This window comes from Callithrix jacchus, chromosome 2 (assembly GCF_049354715.1).
Source record: "Callithrix jacchus isolate 240 chromosome 2, calJac240_pri, whole genome shotgun sequence".
In the NCBI taxonomy this organism is placed as follows: Eukaryota; Metazoa; Chordata; class Mammalia; order Primates; family Cebidae; genus Callithrix; species Callithrix jacchus.
Genome location: NC_133503.1, coordinates 132,832,703 through 132,860,095, shown reverse-complemented (window position 1 = coordinate 132,860,095; position 27,393 = coordinate 132,832,703). Strand labels below are relative to the sequence as shown.

At 33.5% G+C, this 27,393-nt stretch overlaps 1 protein-coding gene across 6 annotated transcripts in view; it reads right to left on the bottom strand.

The window, feature by feature from the left end:
• The window catches only part of AP3B1 (adaptor related protein complex 3 subunit beta 1), a 285,752-nt gene that overhangs the window by 183,700 nt on the left and 74,659 nt on the right, over positions 1-27,393 (bottom strand). For all 6 annotated transcript variants that reach the window (XR_013532268.1, XR_617963.5, XM_035291344.3 and 3 more), the window contains exons 6-7: positions 25,709-25,775; positions 14,817-14,999 (exon numbers count right to left, since the gene is read on the bottom strand). Coding sequence is in view for 4 of the 6 variants with exons in the window: in XM_035291344.3 (XP_035147235.3) it covers positions 14,817-14,999; positions 25,709-25,775 (250 nt within the window). In the remaining 2 variants the exon portion in view is untranslated. The remainder of the gene's footprint in view (positions 1-14,816; positions 15,000-25,708; positions 25,776-27,393) is intronic.

Here is a 27,393-nt window from a genome sequence, read left to right as displayed (position 1 = left end):
AAAAACCGAAATTAATTGGAATATAAAAGGTCTTTATCTAAAGTTTTATAAAGGGACTATTTATTGATTCTTCATTACTTCCAAAATATTCCTATTTCTAAATTATAGGACACACTGAGTCACTGGAAAAAAATCATATAAACAAGTTATTTTTTGAAATATGAAGATAACCAATAGAAGACAAAGCTAAAAAGAGGAGAGCAGGAACTTGAGGTAAGACGGGGAAGGCCACACATTTACTACAGAACCTACAGAAATAAAAACATAAAAACACCTGTGGCACTGGAGGCAAACATGACAGCTCCATGGGTGTACAGAAGAGTCATCATTCAAACATAAGTGGGTGCAATCTATGACTGTCACATTTGGAGGTTAAGGCTTCAACAGAAGAATTTAGTAATAATAGAATATTATTCAGCAAAATAACACTGAATTATCTTGAAGATACTAAAAAGGAACTACTAATACAATGTGGTTCAATCTCCAAAATATCATGCTGAGCAAAGACATCCCAAAAAGAAAACAATATGATTCTAATTACATAAAGTTCTACAACAAGTTAAATTAATTTTTGTTATCCGTAAACAATGTTCCATGATTATATTCATGTTTTTGCATGATCAGGACTTCCTGAGCAAAGAGTGCTGGCAACCTGGATTAACAGATGAGTAAATGGCAAATGAGTCTTGGAAGTTAGACAGAGAGAGACAACCAAGGAGACATATGGGTTTATATTCCATCACTTAAATTCCACAGGGTAATGGATAAAGAGATATTGTCCTCTTCTCCCCAGAAAAGAGAAATGTGTTCACATTAGAAAGGTAAGGTAACTATCCCTCTCTCTACACAGGGAAGGAGGAGCAGGTGCAAAAGCAGTTCTACATAAGCTCTGAGATGCAGACAGTCTGCTATGGTTTGGCTGCATCCCCACCCAAATCTCATCTTGAACTGTAACTCCCACAATTTCCATGTGTCATGGGAGGAACCAAATGGGAGGCAACTGAATCATGGGGACAGGTCTTTCCCACGCTGTTCTCATGATAGTGAATAAGTTTCATGAGATCTGATGGTTCTAAAATGGCAAGTTTCCCTGTACAAGCTCTCTCTTCTCTTGTCTGCCATGTGACAAGATGCCTTTCACCTTCCACCATGATTGTGAGGCCTCCCCAGCCACGCAGAACTGTAAGTACAATAAACCTCTTTCTTTTATAAATTGCTCAGTCTCTGGGATATCTTTATCAGCAGCAGGAAATGGACTAATATGCAGTCCTATATAAATTCTGAGACTCATTCATTTAGGAGGAGCTCCTCTCCTGTATTACAACTTCCATCCCCCAAGATATACAGGTGGCACTAACCCTCACAACATTACCCTCATGGGGAACTGAAGTGCAGGGAAGTGACACTAAGATAACCATGAGTGAATAAAAAGTGTCTTCTCTAATCCAGACATCAGTGTTTCTGCTTTTGTGTATATACTTAAACATATGCCAATATATATATATATATAGTGTGTGTGTGTGTGTATGTGTGTGTAAATGTAGAATTATGGTAATATCTCAAATCCTTTACTTTTTGAACTCAATACTATAATGAAGAAAATTAAAACAATACTTGCATCTGAGGGCAAACAACTAACTTAGAAGGATAACAGCAATACTTCATATAATGAAAAGAGTTTGTGTGTTACTCACATGCAATTATCAAAACTCTAAGATTTGTGCATTTCACTGTGAAAATTTTATATCAACAAAAGGAAAAATAATCATAAACAAATATTGAACCCTTATTAATGATATACAGATTGAAGTGTTTAGGAGTAATATGTAGTGATGTCTGCATCTTATTTTGAAATGCATCTAAAACACTGGACTGTTGTACCAATACAGGCATGTACTGATTTCTCCATTTTTAAAGGAAAGCTTTGTCAACTAAGAACTTATTTGTTGACTTTTTAATTGCTTTCAATACTTTAAATATGGTTCTTCAACTGCATTCTGGCCGCATGATTTCTAATAAGAAACCAATTGTTGATCTTACTGAATAAACCTTGTAAATAATGAGTCACTTCTCTTGCTGCTTTCAAGATTCTCTTTTTGTCCTCGGCTTTTGACAACATGATCCTTATGTGCTGTATTAGTCCATTCATACACTGCTATGAAGAAATACCTGAGACTGGTAAAAAGAAATACAGTCTCGGGTATTTATAAAGAGAAGAGGTTTAATTTATAAAGAAAAGAGGTTTAATCGACTCACAGTTCAGCATGACTGGGGAGGCCTCAGGAAACTTACAATCATGGTGGAAGGCACCTCTTAACAGGGTAGCAGGAGAGAGAATGAGAAGGCAGTGAAGAGGAAAGCCCCTTATAAAACCATCAGATCATGTGAAAACTCACTCACTATCAGGGGAATAGTAGGGAGGAATTATCCCCATGATTCAATTATCTTCATCTAATCCCACCCTTGACATGCGGGGATTATTACAGTTCAAGGTGAGATTTGGGTGGGGACACAGAGCTAAACCACATCATGTATCTTGGTGTGTATCTCAGAATTTCTCCTACTTAGATTCTGATGAGCTTCCTAAATGTGTTGATTAGTGTCTCTCAGCAAATTTTGGAAGTTTTCAGCCACTTTTTCTTCAGCTATTCTGTCTGCCCCTTTCTCTCTCTCTCCTTTCTTTCTAGAATATGTATTATGTGTGTCAGTACCCTTGATGGAATCCCACAGGCCTCTTAAGTCTCTTAGGCTTTCTTCATCTTCCTGCTTTTTGACTTTCTACTCCTTAGACAACATAATCTCAATTGACTTACCTTTAAGTTCACCAATTCATTTTCTTCCTGTTCAAATCTGTTGATGATCTCTATTTGTGAATAGAATACTTCATTTAAGTTATTATATTTTTTCCCTTTAATATTTCTAGTTGGTTTCTTTTTATCTTTTCTCTCTATACACTGATATTCTCTGCTTGGAGAGTCATTGTTTTCCTGGTTTCATTTAGCTTTTCAGCATATTTAACATGGTGATTTAAAACCCTTTGACTAGCAAATTCAATGTCTGGACTTCCTCAAGTACAGTTTCCATTATTTTCTCTTTTTCTTGTGGATGGAACAAATTTACTGGTTTCTTTACATTCCTCAACGTTTTCTGCTAGAAACTAGACATTCTGAATATTATAATATGGTAACTAACTTAGAGTCTAACTCCTCCCCAGGGATTATTGTTGCTTCTTATCAGTTTTTTTTTTTTATTTGTTTACAGTCATTTCTAAGCTATTTTTGAAAAGAGTACATTCTTTGTCACATGTGGTCATGGAAGTGTTTACTGTTCTGTTAGCTGGCAGTCTGCATAAACTTAGCTGGACCATTTAAAAGTTTGCCTTAGCCATCACTTCCACTCATGCAGAGCTTGAAGGTCAGTCCAAGGTAAAAAGCTTAGGTTCTTATCAGATATTTTCTGAGTAGGTGTCTAACCCTAAGCATGAAATGGACTTTCAAGTTCCCACAGTATACACAGGAGCTTCTCAACATCCTTATTCCACAAAGCATTTCATCCTCCAGCCTTTTGTTCCAGGCTTCTTGAAATATCCATTGTTTACTCCAATTGATATCTATTGCCCCAGGTGGCATCAACAGATGATTTGGTCTGAGCGAGTTCGGATTTCAGCAAAATAAAGGCATGTCCCTTGCATTAGGGATCCTCCAGACAGGACAAAACATAATAATCACACCTCTTTGATAATGCAATCTACTCTGTTCCTTCCAGCCCCTGCCACTGTGACACAGAAGGGAGGATATAGTGAGAGTAAGTTAAAATGCCACAAATCTTCCCTCCTGAGTTTCACACCCCTTTTTCTTAAATGTTTATGTGGTTGTTCTAAACCTGTGACTATTTTCTGAATTCAAAAAGTTGATTCAGGCTATTTTTACTAGATTTTCTTGTATCTCTGTGGAGGGACAAGCTCTTGGGAGTTCTCTACTCTGCCATTTTCACTGATATCACTTTCCATTTGAAAATTATTGAAATAAAATGTTGGGAAAAATTTTTATTAAAAACAAAACGTCGGTTTCGCTTGGAATTGTGACTTACAGTAAAAACTTGAAAAGGAAATTGAGGAAACCCAAAATGACATAAAACAGTAATGTAAGTTTACTAGCAGTATATAATTTTTTAAATTATAAGAAATGCAAAAATAGGCTAGTCACACAAAAAGAATGTTTAGGAAACAGAAACTGAGAGAAAGTACTAATATAAACTCACAAAAAGAGATTTTATATTCTAAGTAAGCTCATACTCATGTTTCTCCTCAGACTGCATAAATCTTTCACCTTTTACTAAGTAAGCTCAACATATAAAAATAAAAACTAAATCATTAAAGCCAACAAATACATTATTTTAAAGATGAAATCATATATATATATATAATATATATATATGCACACACACACAAATATATATTCATATATACAGGTACTAAACACTACTGGCCTCTAAATAAATTAACAGGAATAACACCTCGCTCTGGAAGCAATTACTTGTAATAGGGAATCTGTCAAGGTCTCTACTACTCCCTTGAGGAAGGCAGTAGATAACCACTAAAGGAAATGTTAAAAAAGCAAATGTCAATTTCCTGCTTTCAATTTTTAATTCCAATAACATGGCTAGAAATGCTCAAATGAGAAAATGGTGAGCATGTCAACTGGATAACTAACCAGCACAATCATCTAGTGCCTACATATGGCATACTATAAGCCCCATGCTAGACAAGTACATGAACTTTAGCTGGACATACAGAGAATCATGGGGGTGAAAGGTGAAGAAGAAAGGAGATTTATTTTCTCTTAAAAAAAAAAAAAGTTTTTTTCCGGAATGTAGCTCTACTATACCAGGAATAGTTTCTCTATGTGCTGTATATGAAAATGTATGAAGTTACTTATCTAAGAGAAATTGGTTTTTCTGAAGGACATCAGCCCGAGAAAACTTATTTTTAACTAACATTTTTTAACAGAGTTCTTTAAAGCATTTCACAAAGGTCAGTATGAGCTAATTTTTTTTTAACGTGAACATTTCCACAACAAATTTTAAAAATTGGAATGAATCAGCAACTTAGACCACACAGCCTGAAGTACTTCCTAATAAATGAGAACAAGAAAAGGTCCATTTATAAGTGAAAACTTATAAATTAATTCAGAGCTTCCAACTTACAATGTATCAGGCCTTCTCCACCCAGACATCTATTTTGATGAATACATTGTGATCAAACTAAAAGAGACCATTTCAAAATCTAGAGGGAACAAGAGGTGTACTCTTGAGATAAAAGAATCTTCTCAGAATACTTTTCATTTTAATTTAATATTTATACCACATATATATACATGTATAATAAATATCTTAACAGATGAAACAAATAGTCTTTCCAAATCACACTCTCTTCAAAATTTTGTTATATTATTATGGAGAATGTGGTTGACGCTGCTGATTACCTCCAACAGCCAGTAGGACAAGAGGAAAGAAGGATCTTTCTCCCAGACCACACCCCCCACACATATAATGAACTATATGTAAGTGTTAAAAGCATATTCCCCAACAAGTTATTTAGAATACAAACTCAATAAAACAGAAGTTCAAAGATAAGATGATAAAACTATAGAATAGAAATATGAAATTCAAATCTGAGTAAGTAGATAACAGATCAAAGCAATACTGTCACTAAATTTACAGAATTAAAAATAAAAAACTAAAAGAAATATTAGACCATTGAAAATCAAATTACTGACAATGAAACAACTTGAAATAAAAAGACAAAAATTTGGGCAAACATGGTGGCTCACACCTGTAATCTCAGCACTTTGGGAGGTCAAGGCAGGAGGATCACATGAGCCCAGGAGTTCAAGACCAGCCTAGCCAACATGGCAAAATCCTGTCTTTATAAAAAATACAAATATTAGGTCGGGTGCGGTGGCTCGCACCTGTAATCCCAAAACTTTGGGGGGCCGAGGCAGTGGATCATGGGAGGTCAGGAGTTCAAGACCAGCCTGGCCAATATGGTGAAACCTCATATTTACTAAAAACACAACAATTAGCTGAGTATGGTGGCAAGCACCTGTGATCCCAGCTACTCAGTCAGAGGCTGAAGCAGGAGGTTGCAGTGAGCCAAGATTGTGCCACTGCATTCCACCCTAGATGACAGAACAAGACTCAGTCTCAAAAAAAAAAAAAAAAAACATTAGTAAGCGTTATGGCACATGCCTGTGGTCCCAGCTCCTCAGAGGGCTGAGGCAAGAGAATCACTTGAGCCTGGGAAGGCGAGGCTGCAACAAACTATAACCAGATCAGTGTACTCAAGCCTGGCTGATAGGGTGAGATCCTGTCTCAAGAAAAAAAAAGGACAAACATTAAAGAAATTTTTAAAAAATATGATGGACATGGTAGACAAAGACTATAAAATAGAATAAATGATATTACTGAAGTATGTAACTGATGAATGAAGCAGAAAAAAAAGTAAACATCAAATTTTTAAAATTTCAAAAAGAAAAGAAGATCCCCTAAAATAAAGAAAGAAGTGAACCTGTGGGTCACATGGAATAATTTACACTGAGACATAACCTGATTAATTTTCAAAGACTTTTTAAAGAGATTTTTTAGCCTGCAGAAAAAAAAAAAATCAAGTCACCTGCAAGGGAGAAGAGTCTTTGGCTGTCTTTAGATTTCTTCACAGCAACATTCATTGCAAAAGAAAATTAAGTAATGTCTACAGAGTTCTCAGAAGATGAAAAGGGTATATACAACAGTACCATATCCAGCAAGATGTCAAATATACAGGAAACAATAAAACATTTTCAAATGCACAAGGCCTAAGAGATTACTAATCCAAGAGCCCAAGTAAAATATCAATCAAGTGTTACAGTGACAATGAAAGTCTCAAAATTTTATCTCCCATCCACCCATTCTTAGAAAACATTAGAGGATATGCTCCACCAAAGCCAAAAGAGGGGAAAGAGACAGAGAGAAAGAGAGACAGAGACAGACAGAGAGAGAGGAGAAAAGCCTAAGAAACAGAATTTAACACAGAAGAGACACAATATTAAGTTCTAGAACAGCAGATTGGAACTGTGCAGATCTAGTAAGCAATCAGATTAGAACAGAGGGTGAAGACTCCAGGAAGATGTCTCCTGGGAAGAAAATGAAGCTGTTGAAATATTTGATATATTTGACAACTGTACTAGTTAGAACTGTGTTCAGCTATATGTAACAGAAATATCTAGTTAGGGAGCTCCATAAAATGAAAAGGTTCCCCAAACACTTTGTTTTTCAGCTCTGCCTGCCCCCAGAGTATAGCTTCATCCTTATGCTTGTAAAATGACTACGGTATGTCTAATTATCACACATGCATCCTGGGGAGGAATAATCAAAAAGGGCAATGGATAAAATATACATGTCAAGTAAGTCTGTCAGAAAAACAACAGCTTCCCCAGGATCCCAATTTCCAGATCTGGGTCATATGGCTATTTCTGACTCTACAGGACTCTACTGTAGTTGATTATTTTTTCTTGGGCATATCACTACTCTGAACAAAATTAGGATCCTGTTATTTAAATAAGTGGGAGGGGCAGAACTGACATTGGGTAGACAACAGGAAGTATCACAACAACTGCACATGAAATAACATCTGGAGAATATTTAATGTTCCAATGAAGAACTTGGAATGCTTTGTATAGTGACATGATAAAGTAAGCAAATTTTGTAATCCCAGCACTTTGGGAGGCTGAGGCGGGTGGACCATGAGGTCAAGAGATCGAGACCATCCTGGTCAACATGGTGAAACCCCGTCTCTACAAAAAAAAATACAAAAAATTAGCTGGGCATGGTGGCACATGCCTGTAATCCCAGCTACTCAGGAGGCTGAGGCAGGAGAATTGCCTGAACCCAGGAGGCGGAGGTTGCAGTGAGCCGAGATCGCGCCATTGCACTCCAGCCTGGGTAACAAGAGCGAAACTCCATCTCAAAAAAAAAAAGAAAAAAGTAAGCAAATTTAAAATGAAGCAATTTTGATTCCAGAAAGAACCAAAAGTTCCACAAGAGATGAAATGTTATTATACAGTTGAATAATATTCATAAATCATAGGGAAATGAACACATGTGGATTAAAAAATTCTGATATAATTACACTCCAGAGATGAAAGAGGTAAGTAGAAGCATAAGGTAATAGAAGAATGCCAAATTCTCCATAACAGAAAGTCAATATACAATGCCTAAAATTGATAAATCAAGAAATAGCAATATATGTCTATTACCTAGAAATGGAGAAAGGCAATGCCTTCTCATGGCCAAGGGCATTCCAAAATTAATGTGAAAAACCAGTTCAGGCCATGATAGGAAGAGTGGGTAAGACATGCCTCATTATACCTTCATCCCTTTTGGAATTCAGGAAAAGCCAACCAGCATTAACATCAACAGAGACCTTAAGTCTGGTAAGAAACATTTATAACCTATTCTGACTAAAGCCTGCTACCTGGAGGCTTCATCTATAAGATAAAACCTTGGTCTCCAAAATCCCTTATTATAACCCACATATTTTCTTTCTATTGATTCCAGGTCTTCAGGTAACAACTTAACTCTCAATCAACTGCCAATGAGAAATCTTTAAATCCACCTATGACTTAGAAGCCCCCTCTTCAAGTTGTCCTGCGTTTCCAGATTGAACCAATGTACATCTTACAGGTATTGACTGATGTATTATGCCTCCCTAAAATATATCAAAGCAAGTTGTAGCAACCTTGGGCACATGTCATCAGGACCACCTGAGGCTGCAAATGTCACAGGTGCATCCCTAATCTTGCCAAAATAAACTTTCTAAATTGACTGAGACCTGGATCAGATACTTTTGAGCTCACACATAGAAGGGAAAAGAATTAAGGAAGCTAATTCAGGTATGGAGGAGGGTGGGACAGAAAAATGTTTCTCATAAGCCTTGTAGTAATATTCAATTTCTTTCTTTTAAACTATGAACGTGTTACTTGGATAAAATTTAATACAGTTTTCTTTTTTAAAAAAGAAAACTTTATGAGTTAAAACAAAATTCCAATCAATAGGAATAAATTATGAACAGCAAAAAGAATAGGGAATCTTTACCACAAATGTTTCATAACCAATGGGAAGAAACATTATTTCAATATTAGATCATGATCCAGTTTCACATTAAATTATATATTGAACCCTTAGTCAACAGTTGCCTATAATAGTGTACAAAAAATTTCTTTTATTGAATTGTAAAGAATGGTTTCTACCACAGCGTCTCAGTATTTTGTTTTCTAAAAAAATTCCACAGAATTGTGAGATCTAGTAATAGTCCATCAGCAAGATACAAGACAAAATTTGTTTTAACAAAGAAAATTAACCTGTAAAGAAAATTAAAGCTCAATAAAAATAATCTTTAACATTTTGGTCCATTAAGACAGGATCTAGATGTGGAGTTCATGAAGTACTTCCCTGAAGTACTTTTGTACCTACAGAAATCTCATCAAAAAACTACATTTATAAAGTTTACGTTTTGATGAGTTATTTTATAGCTACCTCTGAGAAACTTAAGAAGTTACCTTAAAAATACTTTAAACAAAATTCTACATTCAGACTTTCTTAAACTTATGTAAGGTTTTATAACTGATGTACAGATATACAGAGAGAGACAAAATTAATTACTGCAAATTTTAAACTGGCATTAATACTGCCACCAGAATTATATAACCTGGATTCATATTCTAAAAAATAATGGTAAATATTTAGAGTTTGAATTTCCAAATCGCTGAAGTAAAATATTTTGATAATTCTTGACTCTCATCTCCTAGAGAAAGTTCAATTGTAAAAAGATAGATTCATAAAATTAACATTCCTAGCAGCCCCCAGTGTCAGTTTCCTTTCAGTTTCCACTTAATGCCACTAACAGATGTTGGTTTTTATTTTAAATCACTCTCAAAATTTACTTTGTGTTTTATAATTTTTTTTAGATCCATTAATTGTACAAAAGCAACTTTAGTCTTAGAGATCTAGATTTATGCTTCAAGAAGTCTCCCATAATAGGCTTGAATGACAAAGAAAATATTTATGCAATTTTATATCCTTGAAAATTATACAAACTTGACCTAGAATAAAAAACAACCCACATGGATTGCAAAGAGTAAGGTAAATTTAAGAAAATAAAAATGCAAATGTGCATTTTAGCAGTCTCTTGAATTTATTAACCTAAAAGGTTTAATTTCCATTTTCCTGCATCAGCTTTATTTATAAAATGTCGTGCCCTATAAATACACCGTTATTTTCTATAGTCAAGCACCCTCTTAACAAATCTTCTCATTAATATGTAAATTTAAAGTCAATCGGTCTTCTCCCTGACAGCCCCATGAATTCCTAGTGCACTGTATAATCGGCTTTGACTTGGCATCCACTATTTATCATCAAAGATGTCAGTTAGAAAAATTATGGAAAATGCACTGCAATTGATACGACTGCAATCTACTTTGTTAACACTTAATTGTTCCTCAAATCATACATTTACATATAAACAGCCTAAATACTGATCTATAATGATGCAAATAAACTAAATTAAAAATCTCTTCTGCTCCTGAAGAAGCTTGCTTGTATGTGATGTGTTCATTTGAGAACTTATTGACAACAGCATGTACATTAGCATCTCAAAAAGTGTATCTACTAATTTTCGATTCCTCAACAAAAAGCAATTTTGCCACCCTTCAAGCGTATTCCTGTAAGCAAATATTTGTAAAAATTCAATAAGAAACATGATTTTTCTCTTTGAAAGCAAATTTAATTATGGCTGTTAGCTAATTGCATGTCTGAGCACTATGGATTAGGAGCTTGAAAGTTGGTTTGACTAGAACACAATAAACAAACTCACAAAACTTATTAAGAAATTATTTTAATTTAAAAGTCACAAGGCAATAAAATATAAAGGTAATAATGCTGGCCTGGGCATCAGATAACTCTTGTTTATATTTCTGTTCCAACTTTTATAAGCAATATTGTCTTAAGTGAGTCACTAAAATCTGTATACATCGATTTCTTCATATATAAAATGGGTATAATAATTCTGACTGCACTACGGCAAATATACTCTGTAAGAAAGTACAGGCCAGGCATGGTGGCTCACACCTGTAATCCCGGCACTTTGGGAGGCTGAGAAGGGCAGATCACTTGAGGTCAGGAGTTCAAGACCAGCCTGGACAACACGATGACACCCTGTCTCCACTAAAAATAGAAAAATCAGCTGGGCATGGTGACGCATGTCTGTAATTCCATCTACTTGGGAGGCCAAGGCAGGAGAATCTCTTGAATCCAGGAGGCAGAGGTTGCAGTGAGCCGCGATCGCACCACTGCACCCCAGCCTGGGCAACAGAGGGAGACTCCGTCTCAAAAAAGAAAAAGAAAGAAAGAAAGTACAGCAAAAATGGTAAGCCATTAAGCATCACAGTATTATTTTTCCCATTTTCTCCTAGCCCTTGAGAGAAAACTGCTAGATCTAAATGAATTTGTTATTATAGGCAGTTTTTTTAATTTTAAAACTTTTATGTCAATATATTATTTTAGTGATGCTTTTTCCTACTAGCAAATTCTTTTACTTCGAGGTAAAATGGCCCTTAATACATCATAAAATGATGCTCATATAGTATTTATATAAGTAACTTGTGCATGTAAGTAAAAGAGAATGGAGGGCTAGAATGAAGACACTTCTACTTGGATGATTTCATGAAACAACACATTCAAGTGTTCATGGTAAAAGGATAAAAAATAAAGGTACCCTCTCAGGAATGACTCTGCTAGAGTACTGTTTCACCTTGACTTTTTATTCTATAATCATCTGAACCTTCCTTTACTACATAGGGCCTTTTACAACACCACATATGAAAGAGCAAGCAAATATAAATGCCAATTTCTCAGTTTCTTCTAGCTGTGGTCAAATTCTGCTTTAAGATTTAGTTTGCCAAATTCTAAAGCTAAAACTACCATGTGTTGTCCTTAAAAAGTTGGAAGCAACATCAGGCCTAGGTTAGAAAGCACTGAAGGCTACAAATGGCTGGACTGCCCACTCCAAAGTTTCTCAGTAAAACAAAATCATAATTAGAGGAAGACTGAGATGGGTTAACTGGAAGAGTGAGAACACTGACATTGTCATAATGTTGACCACTCATTTGAACCTTAATTTTATAAGATGTATTTGTAACAAGAGTCTAACATCTTGTACAATCCTTGATTCTAATACTGCAATAAGGGCTGAGCCTTTCAAATTTTTCACATTGCTTCCGAACAGAATAGATGTATGTATGCAGACAAGAGCCTGTTATATTGATTATTCTGGGCTAAACAAGACCCTCAAATAGAACTTAAACAATCAAAGAATAATCTTTCCATGAACTGAGGCCAACTGATCTCATCTTAAGTTAATAAATAAAGTGAAATGTTTTACTTTACTTTTTACTTTAATTTTACTGAAAAAGTAAAATTTATAACCACCAGAATAACTGAAATTAAATAGTTACCAATGATTGCCTCTAAGGGGTTAACCAAGAGGTTATGAGAAGGGAATTTATACTTGAATTACTTCTATAATTAAAAAACAACAACAACAATATGATTCGAATTAGCTAAACTTACAAATCTTCTATTTAAGTGGTTTTCTTTCTATCTTTCTTTTAAGACAATGGATCTTTCTCAAAGGAAATCAAATAAAAGAAAGGAAGGCAAAAAAGCCTTCTGTGTTTGAAACTGTGGCAAAGCCCAAAGAGCTGCAGTCTAGAGCACTACTGCCCTCGCTTTTCTTGTCCTGTGGCAGTAGAGCACCCAGGGCTGATGTACACATTTCAAAGCCATTAAATTAGTGTAATAACCACAGCATTTAGAAAAATTCCAAGGTTGGATTGCAGGTAAGCAGCAAAGAGAAGAAATGACTTAGCCCATTCCAGTATACCAGGGACAATGGCCAGACTTCATCTCATGTTTCATCGTAATTCATTTTCATGGAGTTAACATGTGAAAACACAAAAATGAATACAGTCCCCATTCTTCAAATTGTCTCTCAAAAAATAAATGTATATGATGGTGTAGAACTTAATTTTCCTTTGCAATGGCTTTACAAATAAATTTTATCTAAAACAAGATGAAATTCAAGGAACAGAAAAACAAATAGACAAACATAAAAAAAGCAGAGATTTTACTACTCGTTAACCTATTTTTAGAAGGTATGGTAAGTAAACTATACATTTTAACTCCAGTTTCTATATAATTACAAGCAAAGGATCATTTGCAAATAGCTACTGAAAATGATAAGAAAGTAAAATTTAAAAATTTAAATGGTGACAGTGATTAGCTAAGGCAAAACTGTCTATAACTCTACGCAAGAGAAAAAATACCTGAGCAGAAGTTTTGAAAGAAATTGGCTGAAATCAAACAAATAAGCTGTTTGGCAACAAAACTCTCCCATCAAAGTTACCATAAAAGGGCCAGGACATTTTCATTATAGAGATGCTGCTTAATCTAGCAAAAGCGCCATCAAAACTGTACTTTGCTCAATGATTTTTTAAAAAGCTAACTTTATAAAAGTAAAGTTCACAAGGATAGTAAAAGTTTATCAATTTAAGAGCACCATGTAACATAAGACTTTTATATATTAATAATTCAAAACATACTTTAATTTTTAAGGATAATAATCATTTTGGGAATATTAAAAGAGAGATGGAAATAAGTATTACTGTCTTCTAGATAAAGAAGTATTAAAATTTTTAAATAGTTTTTAATGCTATGTCAATATAGAAGATATTGATCAACATTCTATAATAATTTGCAAGCTTGATGTGTCATTTAAAGCATGTATCATAAACATTTTTCCATGTCATTTACATTTTTCTAATTAACAAAAGCAAGATGTACCAGGCACTCAAAGCCTATACTAAGTTCATATACAGAACACTTTGACGTAACAGGCGCTTTTAAAAATGTCTTGTTTTTTTTACATAAATTGGTTTTTAAAGTCTGTAATACTGTATTTTAAAAAGACATCAAAAGATTAGAATCAACGTGCTATTCTTATAACATTTAAGGATTTCTTTAAACTAGTTTAAAAATAACTTCAATCTTAAATGCATACAGCCTAAGGGTCTTAATTACAAGCTATATGATAAAATTTTCTAAATTGTCAATATGATCAAAAGTAAGGCATGCTTCAAATGTTAATCTGCACAAAGAAAACAAATAGCTTCACTTAAATTATTAATTTTATTAAATGCTACCAGCTAAAGTGAAGAACACAGACATTTTATAAACACAAAACTAGAAAAAAGTAGTTTAAATGTTCAATGATATTTATCTATAAAGACAAGAAATTAATTACTTTTGTTATAAACTCACATGCTTAGAATCACATCACCTACCTTCTTACAAATGAGTACCTGTAATAGCTGGGGCTCAAAGGTGTGAAAGTAACTAGTAACCAAAAACATCCATGGTTTGGCAATGTCACTCTAAACATTGTATCATGCTGCTCCTCCTAAGGAGGGCCTCTTGCCAGTATCAATTTAAAAATGTATATACATATTACACCACTAAATATGTATCAATCAGTGCCAAAACAATGGACAATTATTCTTGCATTTATATTGGTTGTCTGCTTTAGTAAAAGAACATGAGACCAATGAGTCTTCCTTAAATATGCAGATTTCTCTATTTTACTACTCCTAATTTTTTGCACAAGTTTTAAAAAGCTAATCCATTATCTTAGTATACTTGAAAGTGGAAGAATGCTCAACACTTACCTCTTTCCAAGGGCTGACAAACTGTGTCCGAGCATATCGAGTTAGCATGTGGATTATGACAACCTGGCCCCACTCTTCAACATCAACTAGTAAGTTACATAGCTTGCGGTAATTCTTATGAATCAGATCTATTCTGTCTGGGCATACTTCTTCAAAAGCCATCACAACACTGCCAGCTACCAGCTACAAAATAAATAAATAGTAACTTATTAAAAAATGTTTCTCCCCCACTTCAAAGATCTTACTCAAGCATTATAGTGCTGTAATCAGTTTCATGCCAATCAATATTAAAAGTATTCAGTCATTCAATTAAAATGAATGTTCATGTTTGAAAAACAAAGTTTAAAGTGCCTGTTCTTCAAAGGATAACTTTTAATAGTTCTAATGTCTAGAAAACTAATAGTATTCTGAAGACAGGTATGTTCTGATGTTTTTATTTCATCAGGTTAAATTTCAGTAAATTATTGATAAGGGGATTAAACTTTACTCATGCACATTTTTCATGTTTAAAACTAACCTAAATTCTAATCTAAAAATTCAGTACTTTGTTCACAACAATATTCAGAAAAAGAATCAACACAATAACAAAGATTACACTGTGTCAGTTTAAAATGAGAATAGTAATAATTCTACAATGAACTTAAGTTAAAAGTATATGAGAAATTCACAAATGTTTTTAATATAAGAACACTTTCAAATCATCTACATCTTAATCCACCTGTTTTTACCCAATATAATTTATTTACAAAGAAAACAAACTGGCTGATTTTAGAACATCACCTGGGGTCTTACCACTTTTCAATAATGTGTATAAGTTGGAATAATATATTACTAACAAAAGGCAGCTTTTCCAAGACCAATTAATGAATCATAATGTTAGTTTCTGAACTGTCATGCTTTTACAAAGTGGTAGCATTAAGATTCCTTTACTCTAAAGACACAAACTAAGCAGAATATATAATATACAAATACTTCTATATATGTACAAATGATATATATGCAGTTAGCCCACAATATAATACAGTTTTGAAAAGCAAATTAATACCATATTCTATCTGAACACTAGGGATCTTCATTTTAGTGTCTAAAATTTCCCTAATGACTTAAAATAAGCAATTAAATAAAAATATAACTTACTGAAATGGTACTTTTTGAAAAATATTAGATACAATGATATTCATATTTTGAGTGTTTGTCCCTCTACTTGGCTGACATTTAGTTTATTAATATGCAACCAACAATACAATTGAAAGAAAACAGCTCAGAATATAGACTCGCTATTATGCTAAACAAGTTTCAAGTCCTGTGGGGATTTTCTGAATTACCAATCAGTATAAACGTGAAGCTGCATTTATTGACTCCAGCCCTACCCATATACTGGTGCCTGCTGGTCCCAGCATGTATGCACCTCAATCGAAAAAGCACAGAATTGATTATTTGTGTGAACTATATAAAAATGTACTATACATATAATTTTCTATTTGTTAAAGATATGGCAAGGAAGTTAAGCTCATGTTTTCAATCACATTTTGATGTCTTCTGCATAAGACATCAATTTCTTCAGAAATTATATTTTGTGATAATTACATATCTATAAAGTGACAATTAGTATCATTTAAATATATCTTACAACTATGTTTATGACATTAAATTATAGAAAAACTCATTGTCAGACATAAACGTCTACATATGTTATATGTATTATCAAAATTATAATAATATCAGTATCAATTGGCAAAGGGTGTTAAAGTGTAACAATAAAGGATAGTACTTAGAATAAAATGATCCATGAAACTGAATGGGTAATTCAAAGTTTCAATTTTTAAAATACTATGTAAAATCAAGTTATTCTATCTCAGCAATTATTTTCTTCAAAATGTGTTTCGACACTAAACAATTAAATAGAAAATCAGCTACCACACAATATTAAATTCATTAAACCAAGAGCTACAGGTACACAATAATTCTAAAGTACTAACAGCTTCTAAGGTACTAACAAATATCATTAATTATATAAGTACAAATAAAGTTTCAGAAAACATCAAAATAATTAAAAAGCATATAAAGAAAACACCTTTACAAAACAAAACTGATGATTTTAGATACTTAATCACATAGTTTTAACAATCTGACCCTGGGCCAAACACTACAAGGAAAATTATTGATTTTGGTTTATTAAATGTTCAATATTCTATAAAACATTCAGAATTAAAATTAAATGATCTACTCAGATATTAAAACCAAAAATATTGGTTTCCAAAAAACAGATGGTTAATTTCCATCTCACTGTGTCAATAGTAGCTTTTCATATAAGAGGAAAAATAAATCACTCCAACAAAACTAGCAATGAGCTCATCAAATTCAAATGCAGTTTTCCATTTATGTATTTTTTATATTAAAGCAATAAACATGGTTCATTTATCTTCCCTTGGTTGCCACGTTTTTCTGTGCTGTTGCTATGAACTTCAGCCATTAGCTGTGCTCCAAGGTAAACTACATGAACCATCAACAAAAGTGACACCCCATCTATGGAGTTCATATTTTCTCTAGATTATCTATGCTAGTTGACAAGCTGGTAATGAAAAAAATCACACTAAGCAAATGGTTCCTCTAATAACAATAAATTTTCTATAAAATTATGAAGGGTACAAAACGTTTCCTTGCATCTATTTTGTCATGAATTCTAATTAACATTGCAAAAACCTGAGAGTGCTGGGTCATCACAAGAAGTGCATCAAGGTTTGATTGATAATATGGTATAAGTTGGCCAATGCTGCCAAGATTTTCTTCCCTTAAATTAATGGCCATCCAACCTGCCCTAATCATACAGCCCAAATGATATTCCCCTTCTTATTTCAATTTTCTTGAGGCATGGAAAATGGGAAAGATAAGTCATTTATCTTCTAATAGCTGGATAATAGATCTATCACAATAAAACATCTGCACAAACTCAGGGGTGTGTTTTTTGCACATAACAGTGGGGCTTTTTACCAACATTAAATCAATAACTTTAAAAATTGTGTTTTACCCCTACAGTTTAGCTATAAACTTACCATTCCATTCATTAAACATAATTTTGTAGCAAAAATTAAAAAGAAGAAAAGTTATGTCATCAAAAATATATAAATAAATCGTTTTTTCAGCAGGCACTGACCTAATTTGTTTTCCTAAGAAACTGTTTTCTATTAGAAAGTTAAATGCTTTCAAAGGATTTCTTTAGAATTAACTTGAAAAGGAAATAAATATCACTCTGCTTCTGACGTGTTCTAAAGAAAAGAATGTCAACAAATATGGATTGCTATATTTTTTAAAAAAAAAAGAAAGTGTTATTAATTTTAAAAATGAACTCATATCTGAACACTAGAAAAGGCTTTAAGTAAAGTAGGAAAGTGTTTAGGAGACACTGAGAAGGTAGATGAAAATGATATAAAATTTAAGAATATACAATAAAAATTATATAAAGAAAAATTGTAACAGTTGATTGGAGATGACAGAATATAGATTAGATACCCCCTTTTAAGTTCACTGTCAACAGTTGTAAGGTTTCTATATTTTACCTAAATAAAACTAAAATATTCGTATACTTATGTTACCATAACTGTACTCCTAAACCCTACGTGACTGATTTTTTAGGAAAGAACTATTCATATGATAAATACTAGTTTTTTAGTAAAACTTTAAAGCCATTCTATTATATTTTAATATGTTTATAATTCCATCTTTCTTCAGGTGGAACAATTCCACCTTTCTTAAAAACGAGAATTATGGCACTAATTTTCTTTGGGATCTCAATTGAAAGCAAATACCTAAAAGAAGCAACAGATGGTATGCCTCAAAACCAACAGAGGTTAAATGAAGAGAGTTTAATAGATCAACATTTTTCAGATGTATATGTATCAGCAGCAACACCAATGTCATCATTGTAGTAATGATCCCAAAAACTGCTGCTGGCAGCAAAAAAATTCTTTTTCAAAATGTAGAAATAAATTAGACCTGGTACATTTAATTGGGAGATTTTTTAAATGAAAGTGATTTTTGATCCTCTGTTGATTTTAAATGTCAAGACTGACATTACAAATTTGGTGGTGGGGGGCAGGGGAGAAATGTACCCATCTTCCTTCAATTAATAATTACATGTGACCTAAAAAAGGTAATAATTAAGATATGATCCACATATATCTGTGTAGAATATTTTTAACCTTCCTACAATGGCTTATAATCATACCAAAGGAAAAATTATCAGAGAACATTCTCAAAACACAGCCAATTTAAATACTGGGTAGACAAGTTAATGGTGCCTAAGTAAGTCTGAATCTCCCAACCCAAATACAAAAAAAAATAACAATAAAAGACCAAAACCTATGCTTTAAGCCTAACTTCAAAACAGAGAATCTCTAAACCTCAAATTATATATAAGTAGAAATATAAACTCTAAATTCCAGATAATTATTTTCATGCTTGAATCACAAAACTTCACAGAGACTTATAAATATATAGGAAAAAACTGCCTGGAACAAAGCAGGCAGAAGTTAGTGGTGGGCCTAAAAGTAAACTAAAATCAACAACAGAAAGAGAAAGAACACCCTAAGTGTGAAAATACTAGGAAAGATTCTTGGTAGATAAGTGCAGACTATAAGGAAGAGACTTGAAAGAAAAGATGATTATGAGGCTGTTGTAGAAAGGGATAGTTTCAAGGAAGAAATTAGAAAACCTAATTTCTGTCCCTTTCTACAACAGCCTCAATGTCCTCCTTTGAGGAAACTATCCCTTTCCACAACGGCCTCATTGAAAAGAAAAAAAGCTAATTCCTCCCTTTCATGACACAAGCATGAAAAAAAAAAAAGTAAGGGGAGGGCAGTCCTTTAGAATCTGTGAGATAACAGGAAAAAGGAAACAAGAGGGGCTGGGTGCAATGACTCATGCCTGTCTGTAATCCCAAAACTTTGTAAGACCAAAGCAAGATCACTTGAGCACAGGAGTTCATGAACCAGCGTGGGCAACACAGTGGGACCCTATCTTTACAAAAAAATTGTTTTAATTAGCTGGACATGGTGGTGCATGTCTACAGTCCCATCTACTCAGGAGGCTGAGACAAGAGGATTGCTTGTGCTGGGGAGATCGAGGGTAGTTAGCTATGATCACACCACTGCACTCCAGCCCTAGGTGACAGAGTAAGACCCTGTCGAAAGGAAAAAAAAAGAGAAAAGAAAAAAGAAAGAAAAATTTAGGCTGTTACAAAATATATCCCAAACTAGTTTGGGGACTTACACTGTTCCTATGCACGCCCTCCTACCAAAAAGCCATCTACTAAGAAAACATACTTTGCAATTCTAACAGAGAGGGTGCTCTGGTACTAGGAATCCTGCAAGCTACCTCAAAATCAAATCACTAATCTTGTCCTAAGAAATAATAAGATGCAAGTAATCTATGAGTAGTAAAAACAGAAAATGAAAATCAAAACAATTCAACTGGTGAAAATTACCCACAAAGAAATATAAATGATGAAGCAAAAGGAGACAACATAACACTTAAAAATGAATTAAATACCCTCGAAAGAAGCATCTGATGGCAGGAAAAATAACTATAAATTATAAATTTTTAAAGTTATCATAAATTAACTAAACAAATCAGGATTGATTGACACTAGGAAAGAAATCAAGAGGGCAAAAATAATCAGACATGAAGACTAAATTGCAAGGTGCCCTTTGAATAAAATTACTGAATGAAAATTTAATAAGGGGTATTTAAAAAGGTAGAAAAAGGCCAAAACAATAAAAATGAGATAAAGAAAGAAGCAAAGATGTTTAGAGACACAATGGTTGGAATGTAAAACAGACAAAAAAGATCCAATGTGAATAAACAGGAATCCTTGAAGAAGAAAAAAATAAGAGAATTAATATTTGAGATGGAGTTTTGCTCTTGTTACCCAGGCTGGAGTGCAATGGTGCGATCTCGGCTCACCGCAAACTCCGCCTCCTGGGTTCAGGCAATTCTCCTGCCTCAGCCTCCTGAGTAGCTGGGATTACTGGCACGCGCCACCACACCCAGCTAATTTTTTGTATTTTTAGTAGAGACAGGGTTTCACCATGTTGACCAGGATGGTCTCGATCTCTTGACCTCGTGATCCACCCGCCTTGGCCTCCCAAAGTGCTGATATTACAGGCTTGAGCCACCGTGCCTGGCTGAGAATTAATATTTAAAACAGCAATCTTAATTAAAATAAAAACCAGCCAGAGATAATATAAATTCTGCATCTCCATTTTGAAAGTACTCACTGAGTACCAAGGAAAACAATTGACCCTTATCAAGTAATCCTGAAGCACCTTGCAAAAGTCCTATATTTCAAAGCTATAAAGAAAATCTTCAGCCGGGCGTGGTGGATCACGCCTGTAATCCAAGTACTTTGGAGGCCAAGGTGGGCAGATCACCTGAGGTCAGGAGTTCAAGACCAGCCTGACCAACACAGTGAAACCCCATCTTAAAATAAAAAAAAAGAAAATCTTCAGGGCCAACAGCTTTCTTAATGCAAACACAATGCAAGCACTTCCTTTAGACTGAAATAAGGCAAAAATGCCCACCATCTCCACTACTATTGAACACAACTGTAATGATGGCACTAACCAAAATAATTAGACAAGAGAAATCAGAGTTCTAGGAATTGAAAAAGAGGAAGTAAAACATCTCTATTTGCAGATATAACTCATTCTCTTAAAAAAAAAAAAAAAAAAAAAGAAGAAGAGATTTAGGCCACTTGCTTCTGACTCAGAGTCGGTGCTATTATGTCCAGTCAGTCTCAGGGGATCCAGTAGCTGCTGCAGTTTCCTGAAAAGGGTGTCTGAGACCTGCAGTGAAAGAACCAGAGGCAGAAGCAGGCCAGAGCAGCAGCTCAAGGTGATTTTTTTTTCAACAATACTGTCTGCAGAAGGAGAAAGAGTTCAAGGCCAAGGAGGCTGATGCCCTGGGATCTCAAGGCAGCTGCAGCACTAAAGTAGAGAGAGACCCAAGAGAAGAGAACCATCCTGAAGCAGTTTAGGCAGAAGAGAGGTGAAGTCTTGGCCTTTTTCTGTGACATCTGGTCAGAAATCCAAGAAAACTATCACAAGAATGGATAGGAGAAACAGAAATAAATGTTTTTTCCATAGACTGGCATTTTAGATGCCCTTATGAAGTTTTAGCAAAGCTCAAGTTATACTATTATAAAACGTATTATTTCTGTACATTTTATAGCGGGTCTTTTCTCTTTTTGGAGAGCAGAAAATCTAGCTTTATAGTACAGACTTAAGAATTTATCTAAGGATTTCACCTTTTTACCTTATATTTCTTAGAAATTTAACAGGTATATGTTAAATGTTTTCCTATGCTTTTTAGTTCAAGCAACATATACACCAATGCTGACTTTTTCTTTCAAAGATCTAGTTTTTTTAAAAAAGCTAATTATTTGAAGAAAGAAAGGAATTAAACATTTTTCCCTGATGCTTCTCGGGGAAATATGTTTAATTCCGGACTTTATCCATGAAAAAGTAGTAAACGGTTATTTGTAACCTGTGTGAAACAGCAACCAGCCTTAAAGTAGTCCATTCCTGCTAGTGATTAGAACAATGAACACTAATATAATTGTTTGGGCCACTTTTAGTTACTCAAAGAAGACAGAATTCAAGAACTTGTTACATGTTACTACTTGGTATACTGAAAACCATTTAAAAGTAAAGACTCTTTGCCATGCACCCCCCCCCCCCAAAAAAAATCCAAGGAGGATGAATGAGAAAATTAAACAATAAAAGAATTCAGTTAAAAAAAAAAAAAAAACAATATAAAATTTATCACTCAAAAAACATCAATAGCTTTCTTATATGTCAATATAATGAGTTCAAAGATATAAATAATTGAACCAATACTGATTTACCATGGCATTAAAGAAATAAGAATAAAGATACAAAAAACTCTAAACAAACATCCCCACAGAGGGATAGTGCTAGCAATTCTGAAGGAACAGTTTAGATTCTGGGACTCAGCAAAAACATAAATAGATTGTGGAAATGGGAGCCACGTTTCTTGTTTTCATTTTTGTTTTTCTTCTTTTTATTTTTTTGTAGAGACAGGGTTTCACTATGTTGCCCAGGCTGGTCTGCAACTTCTGGGCTCAAGCAATCCACCTGCCTTGGGCTCCCAAAGTGCTAGGATTACAGGCATGAACCACAGTGCCTGGCCAGAGTCCCATTTCTTAATGTTGAATAAAAGGTTACAAATATAAAAAGTAAAGAGGCTAGAAGGAACTCTGTACTATACTGCCAAAACTACAAATATCAGTAAAAACTTGGTTTTTAATTACAGACAGAAAAAGAAATATATATTCTTAATTTTTTACAAAATGAACACATAGTATATAACACGTTAGGGAAAATGAGTGCCTCATAAAGGACAGGCCACCAAAGCCCCCCAAAGGATCTACCTATAAACAATGAGCATGAAATCATTGCAGGAGGGTGGGGGAGACATTAAAAATAATACTACATACTTAATTACTATCACCAAGAATGTAACAAGTTAATTCAACAGTCATTCAACAAATATTAAATACCTATGATGAACAAGTATTCAATATTTTTTTCTTTGTAGTGTATTTTGCAAACAGACATTTCAATTTTACACAGATATTGTATTCTTTACACTCCTTTTTGAGTACTTATTTCTTATTTGGAATTTTTAATAACATGTGGTGTTAGGTACTGTGCTGAGGGTTTTATATACAATAGTTCTTTCCTTTAATACAGACAGTAAGTTTATAAATTAGATATTATAAACCCTACAAATCTGGAGACTAAAACTCCTAAAGAATTGGTACATACACTAAGTGGCAGATGCTCAGACATGAAGCCACTATTGTTTTTACCTATCCTGTCTGGGAAGACATGAACATATTATATATAGAGAGTTCATTCCCAGGCCATCCAACAATTTCTCTTAGTCTATAATGTAGCAGAAATGATGGTAAACTACATTAAAATGAGAGATCTACTTCTTGTAGATCTTACTATTCTCCACAGTACTTAGCCAATCTCTTGTACTTATAATAGAAAAAAAAACTAAATTTTTTTGATTATTAAAATCAAGTTAACCGTAATATTAATAATACTTCATATCTGGCAGATAGCATGGCTGTTATATAGAAGACAAAAAGGAATCAAATTTATTTTCTCTATCTTCATTTATAATCAATCTATATTTGGTTACCTCCTACATTATACCAACTATGCACAGAAGAAATGCAATCACGATTTCTGGTACATTCCAGACTAACAAAAATTTACTAAATGGTCTAGGAATGAAACTACAAGTATAATCTCCATTTATAAGACAGTATTTTCAAAAATGTATAGTGAAAAAAATCATGAAAAGAATTAAAATGTTCACTAGAACATATTCACTTAATCTAAGAAAAAGCAGTAAAGGAGAAATGAGGAACAAAAAAGACATGAAACAGAAAAGCAAGTAAAATGACAGCTTAAAATCCAACTATATTAATAACAACATTAAGTCTGAATGGATTAAACATTCCAATTAAAAGCACATATTGCCAGACTGGATAAAAAGATAAGAGCCAACTATATGCTGTCTATGTAGACATACATTAGATGCAAAAATATAAACAGGCAGAAAGTAAAAGGATGGAAAAAGATACATAATAGAAACATTAACCACAAAAAAGCTAGAAAAGTAGTATTTATAACAGGTAAAACAGACTTTAAAACAAAAAATGTTATAAGAGATAAAGAGGAACATTTCACAATGAAAAAAGAAAGATTTTTTTAAAATTATAAACATATATGCACCAAACATCCAAGCTCCGAAATAGATGAAGCAAACACTGACATAATTAAACAGACTTCAATACCCTATTTTCAATAATGAATAGAACAAACAGGCATAAGATCAGTAAAGTAGATTTGAACAATGCTAAAAAACAGATGTCTGATAAAACAGATAACATAAAACACTCCACTCAACAACAGCAGAATACACATTCTATCTAATCAAATTTATATTGAACATTATATCTAAGGCAGATCAAATGCTAAGCCATAAACCAATAGCTACAGCTACATGGGGCTAGTGGCTGCTATATTAGATAGCTGCTATGCATAGACAGTAAATACTCCCTGATGATAGAATCCTAAAATGAGCTAGAATCTTTTCCTCAGTAGTTTTGAAACATATAAAGCGGGCACAAAAGCCCCATCTAAGATAGTAGTACACTGGTAACTCACAACCCCACGGGTCACTTCTATTCCTTGATCTTACCATGTATGTCACTATATACAAAAATATGGGGGTATGGAAGGATGGAGAAAGGGATACACAAGCTCCTAAAAGGGGACTCATTTTAGCCAATAAGATAATTCTTACCAGCCAATAAGAACAGCCTGCACATATGAAAATGTTTTAGTACTTTTTACAAAGCATATTTATACTACAAAAACACTCCCCCGCCCCCCCCGCCACCGATTTCTCAATATCTCTGCAATCCCTCTTAGTATTTGACCTTAAGATAATTATTTGTTCCCAGGTGATTCAGCCTTTTACAATCGTAATAAATCACTGCTAAAATAAAAACTTCAACACAAAAACCAGTTAACCATTTAGCCACGGGTTAAAGAAAAGACTTTTTTCCCAACTTGTCTTTTTTCAGACTCTGATGAAGAAACACCTAAAATCTAAAACTCCAAATGCAATCTTTCTCATTACATGAAAATTTCTGTTCTTCAAAAATAGGCCTGAGTGTCATTAATATTTATACGATTTTGAAATCAATAAAAATAATGATATAAAACATATAATGGTAAATGATACTATGTATCATTTTTACTTCAATGACATAAAAATACATTACTTACTGTGCTTTTATCTTTCAGAAGTTTTTCAATTACTTCAATTAACATTTCCTTCTGCTCTGGATCAAGGCTAAAAAATATAAAAAGAACTTATATTAATTTTTTCCCTTTAATTCTAGCTTTAAATGATGCTCACCATTTCAAGGATGTTTAGAAATTTTTAAAGTGGGAAAAAAGAGCAAGAAATTAAAAGTCAGAAATAAAGAAAAAACAAATTTAATGTAAAATGGGATGGTTTTTCTCATGAATATGCCCTAATCTTTCCCTCTAATACTGCTTATATTAACTAAGCCAGATAGCAACGGTTTAGTTAAGAAAGTACTGAAAGAACAAGTTCACTTCTAAAAGAGTTGGAAAGTAGATAAACCACAAACTCTTTTTTCAACTGGGAGAAAAAAAATAACAAGCCGGCCATCATTAGTTTACTAGGAATATATACTTGCCAAAAACAAATATGGAGAATTTCCAAATAAGAATTTTATATCATACTAATTCTCTGATAGAGACATGCATTATAAAATCTGCCAACTAAAACTATGAAAAATAAGTAACGAGATCAAAACATTTGATATAGAATACTAACAGATTATAAATTCAAGGCAAGAAGAGGCAAACATTGGGGCCTGAACATACTGGAGCCCAGTGATAGAAGGACTTTTAAACCATTACAGTGAGCGTGGATCTTATCCCATAAGTTTAAGGGGAAAAGGTGAGTGAGAAGCATGATAAAACTTTGGCGGTTAACGTAGGAATATGAGATTTCACATTTTACAAACATATGCATTTATTATTAAACATTATAATTATCTGGACAAACTTTAATTATTTCAAATTTTAGCTTAAGTCTTCCTTCTCAAAACAGTATCCCACTACCAATCCCATCTCATTACATCTTTACTATCTGTTAGCACAGTATGATAAGCTTTGGTCCCTGTCCCATCAAAGACATTGCTAGTGTGCCTTTGTATATACATATATATCAAGTGCTAATATCTTATTCAGTTATAGATTGCCTTTAATTATTTGGCATGTCTTTGATTTTCTTACTCAAATACGTGATATGCTATTCATAATTAAGTGCCACATCCCCTACTGTTCTCATACATCTAAATACACATAGCATAATATTGTGAATACAACACTAGAAACAGAGGACAGTCTCAAAAACCTTGAGGAATAAATCGTAGCCAAAAATAATACCAAATTGCTGTAGAAAATTCTACATGGGCAGTAAATTTTCCACAGAGATCAGGGCATTGTATAATACTGCATAACATTTCTAAAATATACAGACAGTATATAGCACTATATTTCAAAATCACTACACTTTTAAAAATTACTTAATAAAAAAGCTCTGGAAAATAATTAGACAAGGAAGGGAGCAGCAGGAACAAAGATGGAAGAAGGGAAAACAAAATAGTGAGTTGAGAGGATCATACACTTAAGAGTCTACCCTAAATAGAAAAAAAAAAATCTCAACTTTCTAATAATACTAGCATATATGTGTACATGAGATAGACTATATAAATGAGAATTCAAATTCTGATTATTTTTATGTTATAAAATCTATAAATTATCACAGGCTCTAACAACCTCACAAATAAAACCTGCATGGGGTCTCTATAACCAAAACAAAATTAAAGATGTGCAAGGAATGTTTGCAGGGGGGAGAATACCATCATAGAGTC